This window comes from Neltuma alba, unplaced genomic scaffold, assembly GCF_004799145.2.
Source record: "Neltuma alba isolate B1F8T4 unplaced genomic scaffold, ASM479914v2 tig00012451_pilon, whole genome shotgun sequence".
NCBI lineage: Eukaryota > Viridiplantae > Streptophyta > Magnoliopsida > Fabales > Fabaceae > Neltuma > Neltuma alba.
Window position 1 is genome coordinate 149,443 of NW_021636930.1, and position 21,496 is coordinate 170,938.

Here is a 21,496-nt window from a genome sequence, read left to right on the forward strand (position 1 = left end):
TTGTCTTTCATTTTTTTTAAATAGTATTCTAATAATTGCGTATATTCAATATTCCATCAAATAGTAGTTTTAGCTAATGCACATAATTAGCAAGTGTATTTTAGGAAAGACAATACTTATTTATTATAAATAACTAACTTAATTAGTTTTTTCAATCTTCTCAAATCAGTCAACTAAGTCTTATATTAAGGACTGGAGGTAGTATATAGATAGTCTCAATGGTTTCTTTGCCAAGGCCTAAGGACAATAGAGACCTAAGCCACGAGCACCTAGGAGAAGGAAGAAGAAAGGAGTTATGCTCCTCCTTACAGGTTACCAGAGAAGAATGCTGGTGCGCTCTGTGGGAAAAAATCGCTGAATATTAAGATCATGGAGAAAAGTTTATCTTGTTGTACAAACTTTGACCAGAGCTAAGCTAGATAACATTTGGAAGACGAATAATATCCCTTCAGACTCCTGGATTCAGAGAACAACTATATTTCATTGCATCTATTGAAACGGATGGTGATGAATCACTATGGCCAAAAGCTGATGGCCAGATATTTAATAACACATGGAGAAATTTTCAATGTATATAGAACAAATATCTTCATTATATTGTTTATTTCCTTCCCCAGTATCATCCTAGAACTCAAATAGAAAGACATCCTTCTATATGCTGATTAGCATATGAGAAAGAAAAGTGTACATCAAAGACTGACACAGGCTTACTACCTCCTATCTTTAATACAAGAACTAGTTAAGAGTTGGATTTGATTCTAAATATAAGACTTATTTACTTTGTTTCTCAGAAATTTTCCAAAATATCCTTCTTAATTATGTATATTAAGGAGGTTCCCACCAAATGGTGGTAATTAATGCACCTGTTTAAAAATTAAAAAAAATTTAAAACCTTATTATTAAGCTAAGAATATATCCAATTGGATATCAAATATATAGCTAGCTTTATTATTAATACATGATTTTTGAACAGTATGATTTGCTAGTTATGGATAATTTATTTAATCTCTTATTTTTCTTCATACTTCAATCGAAAAATGTTAAAAGAATAAATTATTTTCAACTTATAGCTGAAAAATTCGATATCGTGCTAACTTTACCAAATGCCTTGAAAAGAGGGAAAAACAAGCTAAAATATAAAGAATCTGCTTAAACTTTGCACTTTCTTTTTTTCGCAGATCATCTAAGTTTTATTTTGCATGTAAACTGGATGCGTATATGCCAAGTCATGAGGGATCCAAAAACATTATGCTCCTTCCATCCTTAATTATAAGAGCCATTTTTCCTATTTAAAATCCAAGAAAATATGTTAGATAATGCCTAAAATATTTTTACTTTTATAATTTTGTGCTCAATTAAATACTATGATTTTCACAACTTCAAATGCTTTTTAGATTTTCACAAGAAAGTAAGCCAAGAAATTTTAATAATTTATTAGGATATATGGAAATATTTTTAATTGTTCCTAGAACTTTGTAAAGGGTTATAATTAGCGACATCAATACCCTTAAAATTGCTTATAACTAGGTATCGAGGAATATTTTTCATGCATGGTTCATGAATTATGAATGGTGTGATTGGCTAAAATTTTTATATATTATATTAATTATCAACTATTAAGTTTTAAATTCTACATTGTCTTCTAAATTTCCGACCACTACTTCTAAATAATTTCGTCGATAATCATGAAGATTTTCATCAAATTCAAGTGTTGGTTCATTGGCGAATTTTAAACGTACAAAATTTACCATTCAATGAGTAGGGTGTATTTAACTGAACATCTGGGCAGAATAATTCCAAAAAGTACTAAGATTAAATTATTGATATTATTCAGGAATATTTGGATCCAGGTGAAACTCAATTAATTTATTAATTAAATAAAAGAACTGTTCTTGAACTGAATAAACTTATTACTAGCTAGGAAAACTTCGATCAAGAAAAAAAAAATTAAAATTTGTTGTCCTGTGCATAAAACAAATAATATATGTTCCTTCTTTAGCTAAATATATAATTTCCGATTGGTTTACCAAGTCAACGATGGACCCCCAAAAAAAAAAACATAAATCTATCCAATTATTCAGCTATTGGGTAAATATAAACTTATCATTATTGATGAAAGGGCACATAACTATAGATAGATGAATAAATAAATAGATCTATATATATATATATATATACACTCCTCCGGTCCTAAATATAAGACTCTTTTTGTAGTGTAAATTACATTGTAAAAAGAGTTTTATATTTAAGACTGAAGATATATATATATATATATATATATAACTACTTGTTCATTCGCCTAATTAAGCAAAATAATGTCAAATCATGCATTCTGTTAGTATAGAATACAGATGTTAACATTATACGGGTTAATTATGATCATTAATCATGTTGAAAAATATAGCAAGAACTTGTTGAGAGATGATCATGACTTATTTCACAAGAGTATTAACATTATTAATTGGCATCCAATGTTTTGTGAAAGTAACTAAAGCTTTTATATGTATGCTGAATAGTTTGTAAAAAATTGTCATCGGACAATGCAAGCTTTTATATCCAGCTTATTTCATCCACCTTGAACTCCATGTATGATTTCCAAAATCTGGTTCCATAATTAAAAAAATAGATAAAATTAATAAGCAAGTTATTAATACCTCCAATCATTAATATAAAATCTAGATAACTAATTTAGAGATTTAGAAAAAGTTAGTTAAATTGGTTATTTGTTACATATGAATATTGGTCTTCTTACACTATCATCTTTAATAATGTGTATTGGATGATTGAAATTATCTCTTGATAGAAATCTCTTACAATCAATAGGAATATTTTGAGAAAAGATGAAAAGACAAAGTGAATTGAAATCTTACATCTAAGACTAAATCTAATTTATAAACTAACTCTTATATTAAAAACCGAAAACAGTATAGTTTTATCTATTTTTTAATCATACTCTTATAATTTTTTATTAGATGCTTATAATTTTACCCGACTTTTTTTTATTAAGTCCTAATAATTTTATGTAATCCTTTTTTGGCCAGAACATAATTTTATCTAATTTTCAATTAGTCTTTGTAGTTTTTTGCCCCCTTCTTTTGCCATGTCTAATATCAAGTCCATGTGGTGACAGGGTGACAATGACCTGGCATATTGAGTGTCACGTAAGAGTGCCATGTGTCTTTTAACAGTCAAAAACATTGTGATAACCATGGGTGACAATGCTATAATGTGAAGATTTTTGGGGTAACAATATTGTCCCTAAAATTTTTTTTTGAAAAACCCACATATCCTAAGTGAAAATTGTTAGGAGAAAATTAGAACTTATGCCTTTATAGTAATTTGATTAAAAATTAGGTAAAACTATAAGAGCATGATTAAAAAAGAAAAAAAAAACTATATGGCTCTAATCAAGAATCAGATAAGATTATGAGAACCTACAAATTAATTTTCTCATAAAAGAATAACACACATGACAATTTTGAAACAAATATTTTTTGGAAGTGAAAAATATGTAAAGCATTTTTAAAATTGGAATTTTTTTTAAAATGCCAGTAAAAATGAAAATGCTAGACCCCGAATTCCCTTCATCTATAGATATGTGTTGGTCCCGAGGATTTTCATTAAACATGGAAGCAAGAATAATATCCGTAATCCAATCCTTCTCTCATCAAAGGTTGATGAAGCTCTTTAATTGTATTTTATTTGCCTGCAATTCATGGTGTTTAGAGAAATTATGCATGAAAATTTTTAGAAAAAAAGATATTTTAAGAGCCGTGACATTTTTTCAGATTTATATATTTAGAAAAATATGAAAAAAATGATTGTTGAATTTTAAAATTCTAAATCAGTATTTGATTCCTATACTAGTAAAGAAAGTGATTACACTTAAAAAGCAAATGATAACATATTTTTATAGTAACTAGAAATTTTTTTCCCGTGCAATACATGGATTAACATATTTGATTAGATTTAAAATTTTAATAAATTGTATTATTTAAGGTGGCTTAAGATTTACTTCTTATAGGAGTAAGTTTTTTTATTTATTCAAATGGGATTTAGATTAGAGATGCAGAATTTAGAAAAGATAGATAAAAATTTGAAATTAATTAATTATTTTTTCATTTAAGCCTCTAATTAACATATCATCTAATTATAATGCTCTCTATTTAATTCAATATTTTCAAATTTTAATTAAGATATTATTTAATTCAAAGTCAAAATTAATTATTGATTTTTTAATTTGAGCCTTCAATTCAAATCTCATTTAATTTAACATATTTAAATCCTAATTAAGATGCTATTTAAATATCATTAATTAAATATATTTGGATCCTATAATATTATATCTAATTTATTTTAAACTGAATATTACAAATTTTTGAAAATATAGTTGATTGATGATTGATGGATCCATATTGATCGATGGAAGTGCGCTGACCAGCTATACTCAACTTGTGGAAAGTCAATGTGCACAAGGTGGACGCGTTAATTGCTCCTTCTCTGGCCATGAATTGAAAGCGAACAGAGGAAGCTTCGATTTGATTTTAATATCATCATTCTTGATTTTTTTTTTAAAGAGAAGTCGAAAATAAAAAGTTTTAAGTAAGCAGTTATCATTTAATATTTTAGAATCTGCGCTATTCTATTAATAATTATTAAGATTTTTTTAGTAATTCTATTATTTATTTGGGATCTATTGCAATTTTTCCTCTTTTTTATTTCCTCTTTTTTTTTTTTTTTATCTTCTTTCGCAGTCTGCTCAATCTCTTGCCAAGTAGCTATCCAAACCAGGGTACCTCGCGGTTTAATTTCCTCCATGGCTAAAGATAGCTCGAGCTTTGTAAGAGTTGTTTTCAAATCCATGAAGAGCTAATTTCGCTTTCTTTTGGAAGATGAACTGATGCCTGAGCTTCTACACAAGAGAGGGACTCACTAGATCTTTTTGTCTATTAGTTCATGAAGATCTGTTCAGACATTGTGGTTACGTTGTAGTGTAGATACTTGGATCCACTTCCTTGTGTGTTTGATAATCCGTTTGGAATACTGCAGTTAAGTGTCTAATGATTCTAATTTAGAGCAGATTTCTTCATATTGAAGACTCGTTCGAATCTAATTTCATGAGTAATTGATTAATTAGAGTTGTTCATTGTTCAATGGCAAATAAGAAGTTTTAATTGCTTTAGTTTCTTTAAATGCTCATTGAAGTAGGACTCGTTTGGAATAACTGATAAATAGCTTTTCAATTATAATTTATGAAATACAAAAAAAATATGTAAGAAGAATTTTGTCTCAATTTACATGAAACGTATTTACAAATGATTTCAATCGTGATGACAAACAGAGCTGTAGTATCCAACTTCTTTCCTATGGTGGCTCTAAAAATCCATAAGCGATGAAGGCTAAGCAATTCTTTAAGGGCGGTTGTTAAGATTTGTTTGCGTGTTCTTTCGAATTTGATTGCATTCTCTCTCGTCAATTCGATTTCAGCAACTGTGTTTCGTACTCTCTGAAAATTTTTGAACCAATTATTTGAATAAGATAATTTTTCTTCATTTTAATTTGTTGAAGCGCTCAACTCACTGATTTTCCATAGAACTTTAGCTCCTCAAGAGTTCGACTTAGGACATTCACAATTACTATATGTTTGATAAAATTTGATAAGCTCATGCTGTAGAGTTCATCAAAGGTCCCATAACTAGTGTTCATTTCTAGTGTATCTATTTCCAAACGTGTTTACGCGTCATTAAAATTTCCTGCAAGTTTTCACCTATATTTTACAATGTAGATTATGCAGGTCAAATTTAGAGTATTTGATTTGTCAAATATCAAAATAATAATAAAAAAAAAAAGTGCTTCTCTGCCTCCATTCTATCAATGTATAAAAGTAAAAATGATACCAGATTTAACGTGAAAGCCCCCTAATACCGAGGGTTTCCACTATATTCAAGATCATTACAATCCTTTTCGGAACAGTATACTTTTAAGTAAAAAGATAAGCATAACATGTACGCACTCCTAAAGTTACAATCGGATTGATGAGTGCGAAATGAATAAAAACTCAACCTCACTTATGATGATTCCACAAAGTGAGTGATATTGCTCTTTTTAATTCTTTTTTGCCAAATACATGCAAACTGAGATTTACAAAAATCAGCTTTTGACCCTGCAAGGAAAAAACCAGGAATGTCAAAAAAGTTCAAATTTGTTAGTTACGAGTTTGCCATTTTCTCTAAATTTCCCCTCTAATTATACCTGAATAAGAACTTAAGCATCCCGTCATTCTATTTAACTAATTTATAACTCCATAGAATTAACCTCATGCATGCACAGTATGTTATAGTTAACGAAGATCTTTATGCAGCATATAAATATTGATTACGGAATGTCACCAAAAAAAAAGAAAAGAAAAGAAAAGAAAAGAAAAGAAAAATTATTACGGAAAAGATCAAAAGGGCGAGACCTGGAGTTTATTCTCATTTGGCTTCAATCTTCTGAAAGCAAACTGTTAGTTCACCCGGATGAGTACATATTGAAAGAAAGATATATCAGATTTGAAGTCCGCTGCAAAGGCTTCGATGGGCAGAAATCTGCATAATTTGTTGAGCCCAGTGAATCCTTCTTGCATTTGAGGCCAGTGACTCAAAAACTATCGGAAAAGAGATAAATGGAAAACAAAACGAAAGGATATTGTAACCAGACACATTGAAACTGTAGATTTCAAATAGGCACATGGTATCTGCAGACAGACGAACTCAGTAAATACTAGATGGTTTTTTATGGAGTTCAAAATATGTAAACTTTGAAACTTAAAATTTTAAACTCCTTTGCAAATAATTCATTGCAGCTGTATTCAAATTCAGGATAGGAATGTAGTTTGCTTATCACATTCATCCAATTCTGAAATTGAGCAACAAACTAAAATCAATTAATTAAGAAGACATGGTGATATAATTTGTAACCCAATTTTTCATTAGATAATATTCTTCAGTATTGGCTTTCATCATAAGTATATACAACAACAACAACAAGCCTTATCCCACTAGGTGGGGTCGGCTACATGAATCACACGACGCCATCGTGCTCTGTCAACAACCCAGTCCTTAGATATGTTGTTGACTAGGAGGTCTCGTTCAATGACCTCATTAAGCATTCTTCTTGGTCTTCCTCTGTTCCTTTTTATGGGACTCCATCTTGTCTGATCCACCCTCCTCACCGGGGCCTTCAATGGCCTTCTCTGCACATGTCTAAACCATCTTAAACGATTTTCAACCATTTTCTCTTGGATAGGTGTCACACCGACTCTTGCTCTGATATTTTCATTTCGAATCCTATCTTTTCTTGTATGACCACACATCCATCTCAACATCCTCATTTCTGCTACCCCAACTTTGTGCTCTTGTTTTCCTTTTATTGCCCAACATTCACTACCATACAACATAGCTGGTCTTATAGCAGTCCGATAAAATTTTCCTTTAAGTTTTTCAGGTACCTTCTTATTGTAAATAACTCCGGTAGCTTTCCTCCACTTTAACCAGCCAGTTTGTATTCTATGAGAAACGTCTCCATCAATTTCCCCATCCTCCTATATAATGCATCCTAGGTATTTAAACTTTGATACTTGAGGAATGATTTGCTCCCCCATCTTCAACTCCAAATCCCCATTGCCTTGCCTCCCCCTAAAATCACAATGCATATATTCTGTTTTGTTCCTGTTCAAACGGAAACCTTTCGACTCCAACGTCCTTCTCCATAACTCCAATCTAGTGTTAATCTCTTCTTTTGATTCTGCCATGAGAACTATATCATCCCCGAAAAGCATGGACTTATGGATTCTTTCTTGAATAGGTTCAGTTAGAACATCCAGAACAATGTTGAACAAGTACGGACTCAAAGAGGATCCCTGATGTAGGCCAATCTGAATAGGGAAGTCTTTTGTCTCACCTCCAGGCGTCCTTACACTGGTAGTTACCCCTTCATACATATCTTGTATGGCTTTGATATAAGCAACCCGTACACCTTTTTTTCCTAAAGCCTTCCACATTACTTCTCTTGGTACACGATCGTAAGCCTTTTCCGGGTCAATAAAGACCATATGTAAATCCCTTCTTTTACTTCTATATCTTTCTATTAACCCTCTTAGTAAGTAGATTGCTTCCGAAGTGGATCTCCCTGGCATAAATCCAAATTGGTTTTCTGAAATAGAAGTCTCCAGCCTCAACATATATTCCATCACTTTTTCCCACAACTTCATTGTATGAATCATAAGTATATACATATTACCATTTTCATATTTCAACTCAATAAGAAAACAACTTACAATGTAGTAGCCACAACTCACAAGATCAATCTGAGCATAGCCATCTTGACCTGGAATTTTCATTGACAACTAAATATTTAGTTATAATTTGATCTTATATAGAGGTTATATTATCTTATAAAATTAGTTGTCAACAGACACTGTCTAAGTTGTTAACAGCTCTCCTTGGATTGTTAATACTCATTGTTGAGGTTGTCAATAGATCTCCAAATTAAAATTCTGCTATAATCCTATTGGGTTTATTTAAAGTTCTTAATATCTTTGAAAAGCTTCCCATTTTAGTATTAAAGTTGTTATATTATATTATTTGGTTATAATTTACTCTTATGTGATCATATAAAATAAGTTGTCAGCAAATACTGCTTAGCTTGTTAACAACGTTTTATTGGGTTGTTAATAATCGCCGCTGAGGTTGTCGATAGCAATGACAGAGAAAACGTGAATTGGCCGAAATCTGAAAGGTAATGATGTCATTTTACAATTAGAATATAATACTTTAAGGTCCTTTGGTACCTGCTAGTAATTTTGACATTCTATGAAACTCTAGATGAATAAAGTCTACTCTTTGAGACCTGCATGTTATTTTCCCAAGAGTACATGTCATTTGGGGGTAAGGAACGCGTGACTGTTTGGAAAGGCTGCGTTTGGCGATCCAAAAGGTAGAACTGCCCGTGATGGGATTAAATTGCCACATGTGGGCGACTTTTGACCACAGATCCAAACACGGACTCACAATTATTCCTCTAACTTTGTTTTCCTAATTTTAAACGGAAAAGATGAAAGAATCAATTTTTGGAATAATAATTTTTACCAAAGTCCACGCAATAGACAGGATGTGGATGGCGTGACAATGATTGTGATTTTATGGAGTACACAATCATCATAGTTTTGTCTTGTCTAATTTAGTACACAATTATGTAGAGATTAGAGTGATAAAATTAAGATTTAAAATTAACATACACTGTTAATTAATTTATTGGGTCCGTTTAATTATTGCCACACATAATTTTTTTTCACAAATAATAATTAACCAAAACTTCCCGATGAGAATATCTAATTATATATCTTTTTTTTCCAAGGTAATTATATATCAAATATACAACAAAGCCTTTTTTTTTTTTGCCGCCAACAAAGCTTTATTATCCATACCTGAATTATAAATAATATGATTTATTTTTTATATATTTTATTTAAGCTTTTACTTTTGCTTTATTCTTTATATAGAAAATTGTTTTGAAAAAACATTTCCAATTTTTTATTAGAAAGAATTAGCTTGATATCGTCCTAATTTTATTTGATGTCCTGAAAAAGGAAAAAAAAAAAATCAAAACATAGAATTTACTTAAACTTTGCACCTTTTTTGCAGCACATCTAAATCAATCTCACTTAAAAATTTGATATTAAACATATCAAGTTTTAGATACAAGTAGATAATTTCAATTATTAATATATTAATTATTATTTTTCCAACAGAATCTTATGTAGGTCAACTTTACTTTTCATGTAAACTAGATGTGTAGCAAGTTAGAGACGGAAGAAAAAAAGAAAAGAAAGTGATACTCCTTTCATCCTTAATTATAAGAGCCTTTTTTTTTTAATTTGCAATCTCAGAAAACCTTAGGTTAATTGATATGTAAAGCATTTTTATTTCTTTCAGCCCTTGCATTAAATTTTTAAATTTTTACAAGAAGAGAGCCATGAGATTTTAATCATTTATTAGGACACATGAAATATATTCTTTAATTATTCCTAGAAAACTTTGTAAAGAGTTATAACTAGGGACATCAATTCCCATAACATTCGTTCTTAGGCTCTCGAACTGAATAAATGTATTAGAAAATTGCGACGAAGAATTAGGTAATAAATGTGTAAAGGAAAATGAATCCAAATTTGTCGTCCTATACATATGATAAAATCACGTAGGTTCTTCTTTACCAAAATAAACTCCAGTTGGTGTTTATTAAGTCAACGTTGAACGAAAAAAAACAAAATCTATCCAATTATTTAGGTATTGGGTCAATATATTATCATCAGTGAAATGGCACATAACTGCAGATTAATAAATAAATAAATAGATCTATAACAAACTTGTTCATTCACCTCATTAAGCAAAATAATGTCAAATCATGCATTCTGTAAGTATAGAATACAGTTGTTCAAAGTTATTCATGGTAATTATGATTATTAATCATGTTGAAAATATAGTAAGAACTTGCTGGCAAAAGATCATGACTTATTTTACAAGTGTATTAACATTATTAGCACCCCAGCTTTTGTCAAAATAACTAAAATTAATATGCATATAGTTCAGTTTATGTGTCAATAGTAATAATCTTGATCTAACGACATTGACAAATATAGTTGAAGTGATATATGTTCATGTGAAACTGAATAGATAATTTAGTATAATAGTTTTACTTAGAGTACAACTTTGCAAATTGATGATACTCTTGTTCTAGATAAGGAAGTGGATAAAATAAAAAATAAAAAGAAAGTACTCTCTCCGTTTTTTTTTTTTGATATCATAGCTATTTTAAACTAATTTAGATTGATTAGAAAAGTTAGATAAATTAGCCAATTATAACAATTGTTAATCTCTCCAAAATAAGCCCGTATAATATTGATTATTTATTAAGTTAACTGGTTTGAAAAAAATAATAAATATAAAAAAAGTGAATTGTGATTTTATATTTACAACTGATTCAATCCTCCAATTATTTGTTATATTAAATAACTGAGGTAGTAATTCCCTAGAATCCATAAATTTAAATGTAAACCCACTACCATAGATTTATTTTAATGTCTTGCGTGAAAAGCGCGTAGCTTAATTACCTAGGTAGTAGGAAGTCATGCTATTTTAATCACTAGTGTCAAATTTGAGTCTTGATTATACTACCTCTCATTCTAATTATAAGACCTCCTTTATATTCTACAAGTAAAGTCTTATAATTAGGATCGGAGGTAATATGTACAACTGTATTTTTTTTTAATTTTTTTAAATATGGTACAACTGTATTTGTAGATAGAGCTTGGATGCCTTTTTGGTCCCAGGCTCAATCGGCTTGATTATTCAACTGTATTAAAAGTGGATGCACCTAGCTAGTGTTATATATGGTCGCAAAGTTAATGAAAATCTCACAACCACAGGAGTTTACACCTTTCTTGTTAAAAAAGTTGTAGAAATTAATTATGTGGGGTCCGAGGTAAGTCCGTGGCACATTGTCATGGGTTCTATGTTATTATTATTTTATTTGATTAAATAAATTTCGCTAATTATTATTCACCTTGCCGAATACTCACCACTAATGCCATAAATATCGTATATTTTAGTTTTTCAATTGCTGTCCCCTCTAAAATTTTCTCACAAATAAACACTATTTATGATTTTTAATATAAGAGTTAGATAAATAATTTATCAAAATTTTAAAAAAATTAATTAAATTAGTTATTTATAATAAATAAGTATCGTATTTTTTAAAATATCTTTATTAATCATGTGTATTGAAATCAACTCTTGATAAAAGCTCTTTAATATATACAATCACTATAAGAATTACCTAGAGAGTTCAGAGTAAAATGGTTAAGTATCGGAAAACAAGATAAACTGTGTTTTATATTTATAATCAAATTGAGTTTTTCAACCAGCTCTTAAGAATCATGAAGGTTTTATTAACTATTTCATAGTTATGAGAATTAAACTCATGAATACATGAGACTCTTGTATGAATCAAATAAACTTTAGATCTGATTCATGAATGCATGAGACTCTTACACGAAGCAAATAAACTTCAAAACCTGTTAGGTTAGAGGAGATTAAAAATGAGCCCCTCTTTTTGTTTGATTAGAAATTTTGACGGAGAGGAGAACCAAAATCTTTCCTTCCCTCCTTCATTCTTATCTTAGCTCCCCTGAATTGGGATTTTTTTTTTTCTCAAAAGGAGCTAAAATTCTTCACTATTTTGTCCTTATATTTTTGGTGATATTCCATTGATGGCATAAAATATATTATTCCAATTTCTGTATAGGCAATGGCTTTGCTGCCCACAAATCTGCATAATTTGTCGACCCCAATTAAGCTTTCATTCATTTGAGGCCAGTGACTCAACCATCAACAAAGGGATATATGAAAAAAGGAAAACGAAAGGATATTGTCATCAGACAGGTTGAATCTGTTAGATTTCAAATAAGCACATGGAATCACACAAGCGAACTCAATAAACTGTAGATTTCATTGCAACTGAATACAAATTCGGAGTAGGAATGTGGTTTCCTTATCACATTCATCCAATTCTGAAATCGAGCAATAAACGAAAATCAATCAAGAAAAAGAAGACATGATACAATTCTAGATAGGCTTTCATCATAAGTATATACATATTACCGTTTTCACATTTCAACTCAGTAAGAAAACAACCAACTTACGTGCAGTAAACATAACTCACAGGATTAACCTTAAACATAACACAGGATCAACCTGAACATGGCCATCTTGACCCGCCTTCATATATTGGATCAAGTATGGGCTGGTATGAGCAAGCTCAGGTGTCTGAAAAGTTTCCCTTTCTTTATCCCAAATTGAATACCTGCCAAGTTATAAAAATAATGAACAGATCATGGTTCCTTCAATTTCAAATTAAATATTAATAAAACTTTCAAATTTGAATTGAAACCATGAAATTATGATAAGTGAGTAAGAAAAGGATTGAAATTAACTAAAGTAGCAGAGGAAGTGTCAAATTTGGAGTAGGCTGGAGCACTCTTTAGTTGTTCAACAATTTTCGTAAAAACAGAGCAAATACAAATAATCATCAAGTAACCCATTACCTTTTTCAATGTTTTCAAAGTTTTATAATCCACGTAGCTGGACAAAACTAGTTTGAAATTTGAAGAGTGCACAAGCTAGTTGGTTGGCGAACATTATAGTAATTAATCATCCAGTTAAGTAGCAGCGATGTACCTTGTTCTAAAGATTCATTGAGCAGAGCTTGCTCTGCGAAGCCTTCTCTTTTCGAAAATATGATCAGCTGCAATCAAACGTTAATTACTACGAGGAATGGAGTTTAAAGACTAGGAAGCATTCTAGTAATGAATTCTTATATAAAGATCTAAATAATAAGATCTAGTTTATAGTGCATTGTAATTTTTTTTAAAAAAATAAAGTAGTTATAGAAATTATACAAGTTTTTTTTTTTTTAATAAATGGCATAATAGTTACTTGCGAGTATACCTTTACATGTATGCGATGACGAGTTTGATTTGATGTCAACCGACCCATAAATTTGGGATGTGAGCAATTTTTGGCCACTCTGCTCCTGTTTCTCTTTCGCACCTTTCCTGTAGAAGTGGAGATGCAAGCAGATCTAGCTTTTGTAAATTAGCCAGGCGATGCATTTCTTCAGGAAATGACTCCAAGTTTGGACAAGCCACAATGTGGATATGTCGGAGTGAGTGGAGATCACAAATCCACTCAGGTAAAGTCATGAGGCGATTGCAGAAAGTAAAACCGATTAGTTGGAGAGAATGTAGGCAACGAAGGTCTTGACACCCCACATCAACATCCTGTGAATCAAGTTCGCGAATCCACAATTCTTTTAGTGTTGCAGGTAAACTTCGCATATGATGGAATGGTTTCTTTAGACTCGAAAAACGCTCAATAGTAAGATATTCAAGAAAGGAGAGATTTTGCATCCATCCCTCTGGTAATGCTTCCATGCACATCCTATCAATGCAAAGAGACTTAAGCATGGATAGAGATTCAGCAAACTGTGTTTTCACATTTAATGTGTCCAGCAATGGCTTTGCGCCACAATATCTTAATCCCAACCACCTCACGAGATTTGGAAAAGGAGGCATGTAGTTTAGGTTTGGGCAACCCTGAATTTGTAAGGATGAAAGACGTGAAAATGGAGGTAATGAATGATGCCACTCAACATCTCTTGTATTTTGGATATCTCCCTCCCTTACCCATCCCCTCAAACTTCCACACCTCAGAATGTTTAATTCCTCCAAAGATGGGAAGAAGTTAGTTGATGAGGAACATTCTTTATAATATATGCACTCCAATTTATCCATCCCCATTATGTGAAGAGTCTTGAGAGAAACAAGCCCTTCCAACGCTGCCAAATACTGACAATTGTAGATGTCACTGAACCTCAATTCAACAAGATTTGCACATGACAAAAGCCAATCGGAAAAGCATATCCCTGGATACTCTGCTATTGTCAATGCCTTCAAATTTCGATGAGGGTGAAGATTTTCCAACAACTGCGTGGCATCACGATCTTTCATCTTTGAATATTGTCCCCACCTCAGGGTCAAGGAAATGAGGTTTTTCTTTGTTCTCAAATTAACACCCTTGGACTCCTCCTCTACATTCCTCACTAAACCAAGTTTCTCAATTGTTAATCTACCTCTGAGATTAAGTTCTTTTAAGTCATTCAATTTGGCCTTCTTTCTCTTCTCATCATCATCACCCACTATGAAATGTGACAAATTTTGCAGAGTCGTCATTCTGCCCAACCCAATGGGCATCCCATCTTCAAAGGCCTCGCAACGTTCTATATCAAATCGACGCAAGTTTATTAACTTTGTGATAATATCCCCAGAAAATTTAAGATTATCACACCACTTCAATCTCAATGTCTGCAGATTGACCAAGTTGCTTATACTTTCAGGCAAACAAGTCAATTGAGAACAATGAGAGAGATTAAGATACCTCAGATGGCTCATTTTACCTATTGATTCAAGCAAATCACTCTTGTGATGGTGTGACAAATCTAGACTACGCAAGCGCGTGAACACAAAAGAATCGGATGAAGTCTTTTCATATTCTCTCTTTGTTTTGAGAGCGGTTCTCGATCTACCGAAACCCTGCAAATCTTGTGAACTATCAAAGTTATATTCTTTAGGAGAAGCATGTATAGTACACCTCACGACATTTTGTCTCCCCTCAACATATAGACAATCATCAGAGCTAATAATTGATCGGGACAAGTCATGCATCAAATCATGCATTTTAAAAGATTTGATTTCACCTAATTCATCCATCTTGACATCTTGCAAGAAAGACTTCTTCAACAAAATATGGACATAGTCTTCGCCAACATCTTCTGGACATCGTTTCTCAACTTCACTTTCAAGGAAGCCTTGTGCCATCCACAAATCAATCAATGTATCCTTCTTATATTTCCAATCTTTTGGATATGAAGAACAATAAGCAAAACACTGTTTTAATTCAACTGCCAAACTGTCATAACTTAACTTCAATATTGGCATAAGTGAATTATTGTCTTCACATAACTTCCAAAAGTCACCTTCCAAAATAGCTTCCCAATCACTTTCCTGCGCTTTTGAGCGCAACAAACTCCCCATTACTCTTATTAACAGCGGAACACCCTTACATTTTTCTGCAATTTTTTGGCCAATAGACTCCATATTTTCGGTCATTATTTTATCTTCCTCAAATGCCAATCTTTTCAACAGAGTCCAAGATTGGTCATTTGTCAGTCCTTCCAAAAGATATGGCGTTTTTACACCCATTTTACTGGCTACCGCCTGATTGCGTGTAGTCAACAAAATCTTACTACCCTTAGCACCACGCGCCAAAAACTTCCTTAACTCTTCCCACTTTACGGGAAAATCATCCCAAATATCATCTAAAACTAGCACAAATTTTTGGCCAGCTAAATTTTGTTGAAGCTCATTTTGAAGTAGTTCTAATGATTGATCGTCTTGTTTTTTGCCAAGTAATGATTCGAGTATCTGCTTAACAAGCGCATTTACATTGGAGTCTTCAGAAACACACACCCACATTCGCTTGTCGAAAGAACACTCCACGTCAGTATCATTGTACACCAATTGCGCAAGGGCAGTTTTACCCAAACCCCCAATGCCGACAATAGCAACCAAGGAAACATTTTGATGGCTATTATCATCATTCAACAACAAATCAATTATGTCCTTCTTGTTTCCCTCCCTACCAACCATCTCCTCTTGGAGCACAAAAGAACTAGTTTCCCTCCAGTTCCTCCTTTCATGCTTCGTTTCAACATCTCTTCGATCTAAATTCAACTTAGACATAGTTTCAACAACACCATTAAATTTCCCTCTGATTTTTCTAATCTTCCTTGCAATTTTGCGGCGAAAAGCAATTGGGTTGGAGGACGAGAAGAAGTCACGTACCTTTCCCTTTCCATCCCTCTCGCGCAGCAAATGTTGAGTGTGGATCTCATCAAGCAAGTCATCTGCTTCGTAAAGGACTTGTCTTAGCTTCGTTATCCAGCGCTGGATGAGTTGCGCAGTGTGCTGCTTTTGGTCAGCATCAGCAAGCACGGCTTTGATGTCTTTAACAGTTTCCTTCAGCCATTCAATCTCAGTCTCAACCCCATAAATGGAAGCAACCTCCCTGAAGGCTGCTGAAGCCAAAGTGTTGATGAGACTTGTAGCCACGCCATATGGGACTTGCTCGGCCATCCTTCCAAGACACAAAGGGAGACGTTGGGGGAGTTTGGTGATTAGATCTAGCAAAGATGAAACTGGAAAGACTATGTTCTGACAGTTCGTGGCCTATATAGAAGAAATATGCCCATAGTTTTGCATGCTAAGCCACGTGAGGTGACAACCAAGCAAGTAATTAATCAAAAAGAAAGTTTAACAGCCTGGAATCCACGTCCCAATTAACTTAATCATATCAAAAGATGCTTTCAATGGGCCATTAAACCCACACCATCAACTACTACTTAGTTTATATTATCAGGGTGGCTTCTGTGTTGGTCTATGTGTTTTAATTTTCTAGTTTGTATAAAAGAATTGTCGTTTGTATTAATTAAGAATTGACGTCACATGTTATGCCTCTTTTAAAGAGCCTAACGTCAAGATATGCCGTTGCTTCCTCGAAAGACTGTGCAGCGTCCTGTCCTCACTGTGTCCGTGAAGCCTACTTGGGGAGGACAAAAACAGTAACAATGAAATTAATTAGTGGCTGAAGGTACCCGTAAATAAATATTGGAGGTAAATTAATCAACTTTCTCCTGCTGTAATTATCTTATTTTGACGTTGCTTCGTTTATTTTGTTGGGGTCAGTTTAAGGCCCAACACCAACATGCTAAAAGCAAATTCCTTCATCCCATAAGAAAAGGGTGGGTAAAATTATGATACGCGCCATCATATAATGACCTAGACAAGCAAGCCAATCGGTATAAAGTTATATCAGCTCTTGAGAAACTGCTACTCTGATACTTGATGAGGCATGAACCAATACAAAGAATTTAGGGGGAAAAAAAAGCATGTCCGGCAACTTGCAAGGCAGGAAAGAAAAAACTTAAAAAGGCTTAAAAGAATTTTCCTTCTCAATTATTACGATCATGTAACCATCAAAGATTATCCAAGTTAATTACATTATCATTATGGCAGCAAATATTGGAAAATTCTCCATCAGACTTTTCCAGAGCCCCATCCAGCGACTCTGAGAGACTGGCCTCCCACAAACCTAACCTACAAACTGTCCTGTAAGTGTCATAACTGGCTACCCTGAGGCCATTTGATACTAATTCCCTCAACAATCCACTAATTTGTTCACTACTCATTGCATTAATAAAAGCTTTTGACAACCCAGGTTCCCAGAAAACAACAATGGCACAGTCTTTATCCACCAGTTTGACGTCAAACTCTCTAGAAAAGATGCCATGAGATTCCCGAAGTAGATTCTTCAACATGCTTGCCGTGATCCTGAACTGAACTCCCCATAAGAAAACTAATTGTTCACTGTTAACCTTTCTTGTATTATTTGCCCAGATGCTAATGCTCTCATCAGCCAACTCTCCGGAATCAGCTGTCCATGGATGGAATACATTGGTGAAGTCTTGAAGCTCAGCGGCCAAATGCTTATTGCCAGATTCAGTAACACATGGGGAAATTTTCAATATAGAGCAGATCTTCATAAATAAATAGCATATCCTTAATGCATCAAGTCCATCATTCTTGCCTTCATTTATAGTAGCTGAATATGATTAAATTGCCAGCTTGAGATTAACATAAAAATAAATAAAAATTCGTCATTTACCCAAAAAGGAAATGAAATAAAAAGGGACGAATTCACCATGGCTCTTAAATTTTGGGAAGTGATGCATGCAAGGATTGATGACATAAACATGGTAAGTGGGTTGAGGATGGGTGCGAATATCAGGACGAAGGCTTACCTTGGTCAGGAATTTCCACATCAACAGATGCAAAAAAACGATTCTTCAAGTACAATAAAGCAGCAGATATGCTGGTCATATGTCTCACGGCCTCAAATTTCTTCATCATATGATTCACATCAATTACATGGGAGAAAACTGAACGGAAAGAGTTTATAAACTCATTCACTTCAGGAGGAAGGGAAGCAATGAATTTTGAATGAATAAACGCACAATCTGCAAAGAACAACAATAAATAAAAAGTTAATAGAGGGAAGTAGACCAGGCCAACAACATAAGAGAACTAAATTAGGAATTTTCCATCAAGGATATACACCATCAAGGCAATTGTGGAAGAGAACAGGTTTCTGTGAAGCAGAAATCAACTCGATCACCTCTCAAAACCCACGAAGTTTCTTGTTCTCCTCCTCTTCTAATTTTTGACGCTCCCTCTGCCGAGTAAAGTCATTATTATTTCAAGAGAAGGAGAAATGTTTCCAGTAACTAGACGAGATTAAAAACTTATCATCACCTCAAACAAATCCTTATCCTCTTTCGACTTGATCAAAACAAGACAGATAGCCAGAGCAGTATTACCCTTTCCAGGCACTAGCAAAGGAACAACGTTGGGAAAGTTTACTAGCATCTACAGCCACGACAAAATCCAACAAACACCACCCCAAAGTAAGTATGAAAAATAATTTGATCGGTTATATGAAGTGGGGGTGATCAAGCTAGCATATCGCTTAAAAGTCAAGACATTGTTACTTCATTCTACCTCCAGAATCAGCTGCACTTGTCTATCACTGCAAACATCTACTGTGAGACAATGTCTTGAGCCGAACATTTCACTTCCCATCACAATTTTCCTAAGGGAGGCGGGGAGAGCATCTGCATGGTTAAAGAATAAAGGAAAGTTCGAAGAACAACCCAAATCCAAAAGAATCTGCCGAAGATATTCTTACCATCTTTGCTTGTGCTTTTGCCACACTTTTCACAACTTTTTATCCAATATTTGATCCGTGATTTAATCCTTTCAACAAAAACAGTATCAGCAGTAGTAGAGGTTGAAGAAGAGTTATTCACATTAGAACAAGGTATGTAATTCCCTATCTGCATTTTAGCTTTAGACTCTTGTACTCTAGATAGATATGATACACCTGCCACACAGGGTTAAGAAAGCACATCAGGGTCTCAAAATAAGTAGCAGAGTTGTAGACTGTCTTTTAAAATAGCATGGCATTTGCTATCCATATCCACATATTTAAGGAGGGCCACGCATATTGCTGGAATGAGGATGAAAACAATATCTGTCCGGGGGCACAAGCAAGTCCTCAAATCCACAAACAGTATTAGAGGAAATCAAGCAGTAATTGATTGATATATAGATGACACAAATTGTTTATGCTTTCACTCTTTTAATTTTAGGTATACATTCGAATTGTATTAAAGAAAAAATGGCTAGTGAGCCTAATCATGCCTCATGCCAACTAAGGCAGAAGAAAGTTTTCAATTTGGTTGTTAGTCTCACTGATTCTGAAGGAAGAAAGGGAGATTAATGTAGATTTCATTCTCTATCTCCTTCCACAGTATCATCCTAGAAATGAAAAAGGAAGAGATCCTTCTATGCTCAGCATATGAGAAAGAAAGTGTAAAAGAAAGACTAGCACAGTGGAAGATGAACAATAGCAGCAGGCTTTGTCCAAGCAAACAAATAACACTTACGCAGCAGGACAACGTGAACTTGCATAGCAAGTTAGCAGAACTTGACCATACAATAGATCATGTGTGGTACAGGTTTCAAAGGAAATTTAAAAAATAAATAAAAATGAAAACGTTGAGTACTGCAGTTACCTTGCTTAGACCAAGACATCAAAATAAACAGATGAAAACTCTAATATCAACGGAGCCTGAGCAGTTGATTATCTTTAGTCATAATTTTATTCAACCACAAAGGGAAGCGAAAAACTCCAAAACCGCAGTAACACGGCTGATTGTATTATAGAACATTACCAGCAATAGCCTCAGCAAGTCCCAAAACCACTTAGCCATTGCGCTCTTACGATTTCCCTTAATACGAATAGCTTTTTACAGACCAAAAGAAGTTTTAACGAAAAAAATCAGGACATTAAGAAACTTTACCATCGTATATGCAAGCATTGAAATCAAAACCTTCACGAGCCATGGACGTCAGATGTGATGTTTGGCATGAAAAATTATAAGAAGGCATCCCCGTTCTCAGTTCATCTCTGGGAAACAAAAGAAAATTGTACCTGCACCATATCCGTTAGGTCACTTTTTCGCCCCCCCTTTCCACTCTACAAGCATCACTCGGAAACGAAACTCTATTGTCACCCTTGATAGATAAGTGCATTTTGAATTTTGTCCACTACAAATAATTTCTTTCAATTTAACCTCATTGGTTGAAAGATAACAAATTAATTCAAAAGATAACAAATTGCTTATTTGGAAACTTAAGGCCCTGTCACTCTCATTGTTTAACTCAATTACTCCTAGCCATGAAATATGTTAAGGGAAGCATTACAACAATGGAGGGATCAAAAATCAAATCAAAAGATATCATTCCCAATGAGAATTTGAAAATGTTCCATTCGTCAGGACAATGATAAAAATTTCCTGTGCAACTTGCAAAAGAGAAGGTGATACTTGGTACCCACGGGTTAGCGATGAACTTATTGGAGTCGGCAATTGAAAATGGACAGACAGCAAACTGAAGTAGCTGAAACCGCTCCGCGGAGTGCCTGGCCTTGCAATAGGCGATTTCCACCGTGTCAAAGGGAAGCACACGGTGCCACGAAGCCGAGAAAGAGCCTGTCTTCTCTATGGATACTGCTACGAAGTCAGAGTTTGAAACATGGGTCTCTAACTCCTTCAAGGATTCCTGGAAGTTGGACTTCGTTACCTGCTTCACCTTCCATTTCTTGTGCACCTTGGTGCAGAGAAATCGCCTCTGCAACAACAGAGACATGAATGCCGGAACCAT

The 21,496-nt window shown here is 33.5% G+C and overlaps 1 protein-coding gene, 1 long non-coding RNA gene and 1 pseudogene across 2 annotated transcripts; all 3 read right to left on the minus strand.

Annotated features, from left to right (window-relative positions):
• Positions 1 to 12,814: 12,814 nt before the first annotated feature.
• LOC114727153 (uncharacterized) lies at positions 12,815 to 13,630 on the minus strand. Its single transcript, XR_003738562.1, has 3 exons — positions 13,545 to 13,630; positions 13,275 to 13,341; positions 12,815 to 12,900 (listed from the first exon to the last, which is right to left on the minus strand). It is a non-coding gene; the product is annotated as an uncharacterized LOC114727153 (long non-coding RNA).
• Positions 13,631 to 14,072: 442 nt separating this feature from the next.
• LOC114727138 (putative disease resistance protein RGA3) lies at positions 14,073 to 16,925 on the minus strand. Its single transcript, XM_028913861.1, has 2 exons — positions 14,296 to 16,925; positions 14,073 to 14,191 (listed from the first exon to the last, which is right to left on the minus strand). Exons 1-2 carry the CDS (start codon positions 16,787 to 16,789, stop codon positions 14,073 to 14,075), a joined length of 2,613 nt encoding a protein of 870 aa, XP_028769694.1. The 5' UTR covers positions 16,790 to 16,925.
• A 701-nt stretch (positions 16,926 to 17,626) lies between these two features.
• LOC114727139 (poly(A)-specific ribonuclease PARN-like) lies at positions 17,627 to 21,496 on the minus strand (annotated as a pseudogene).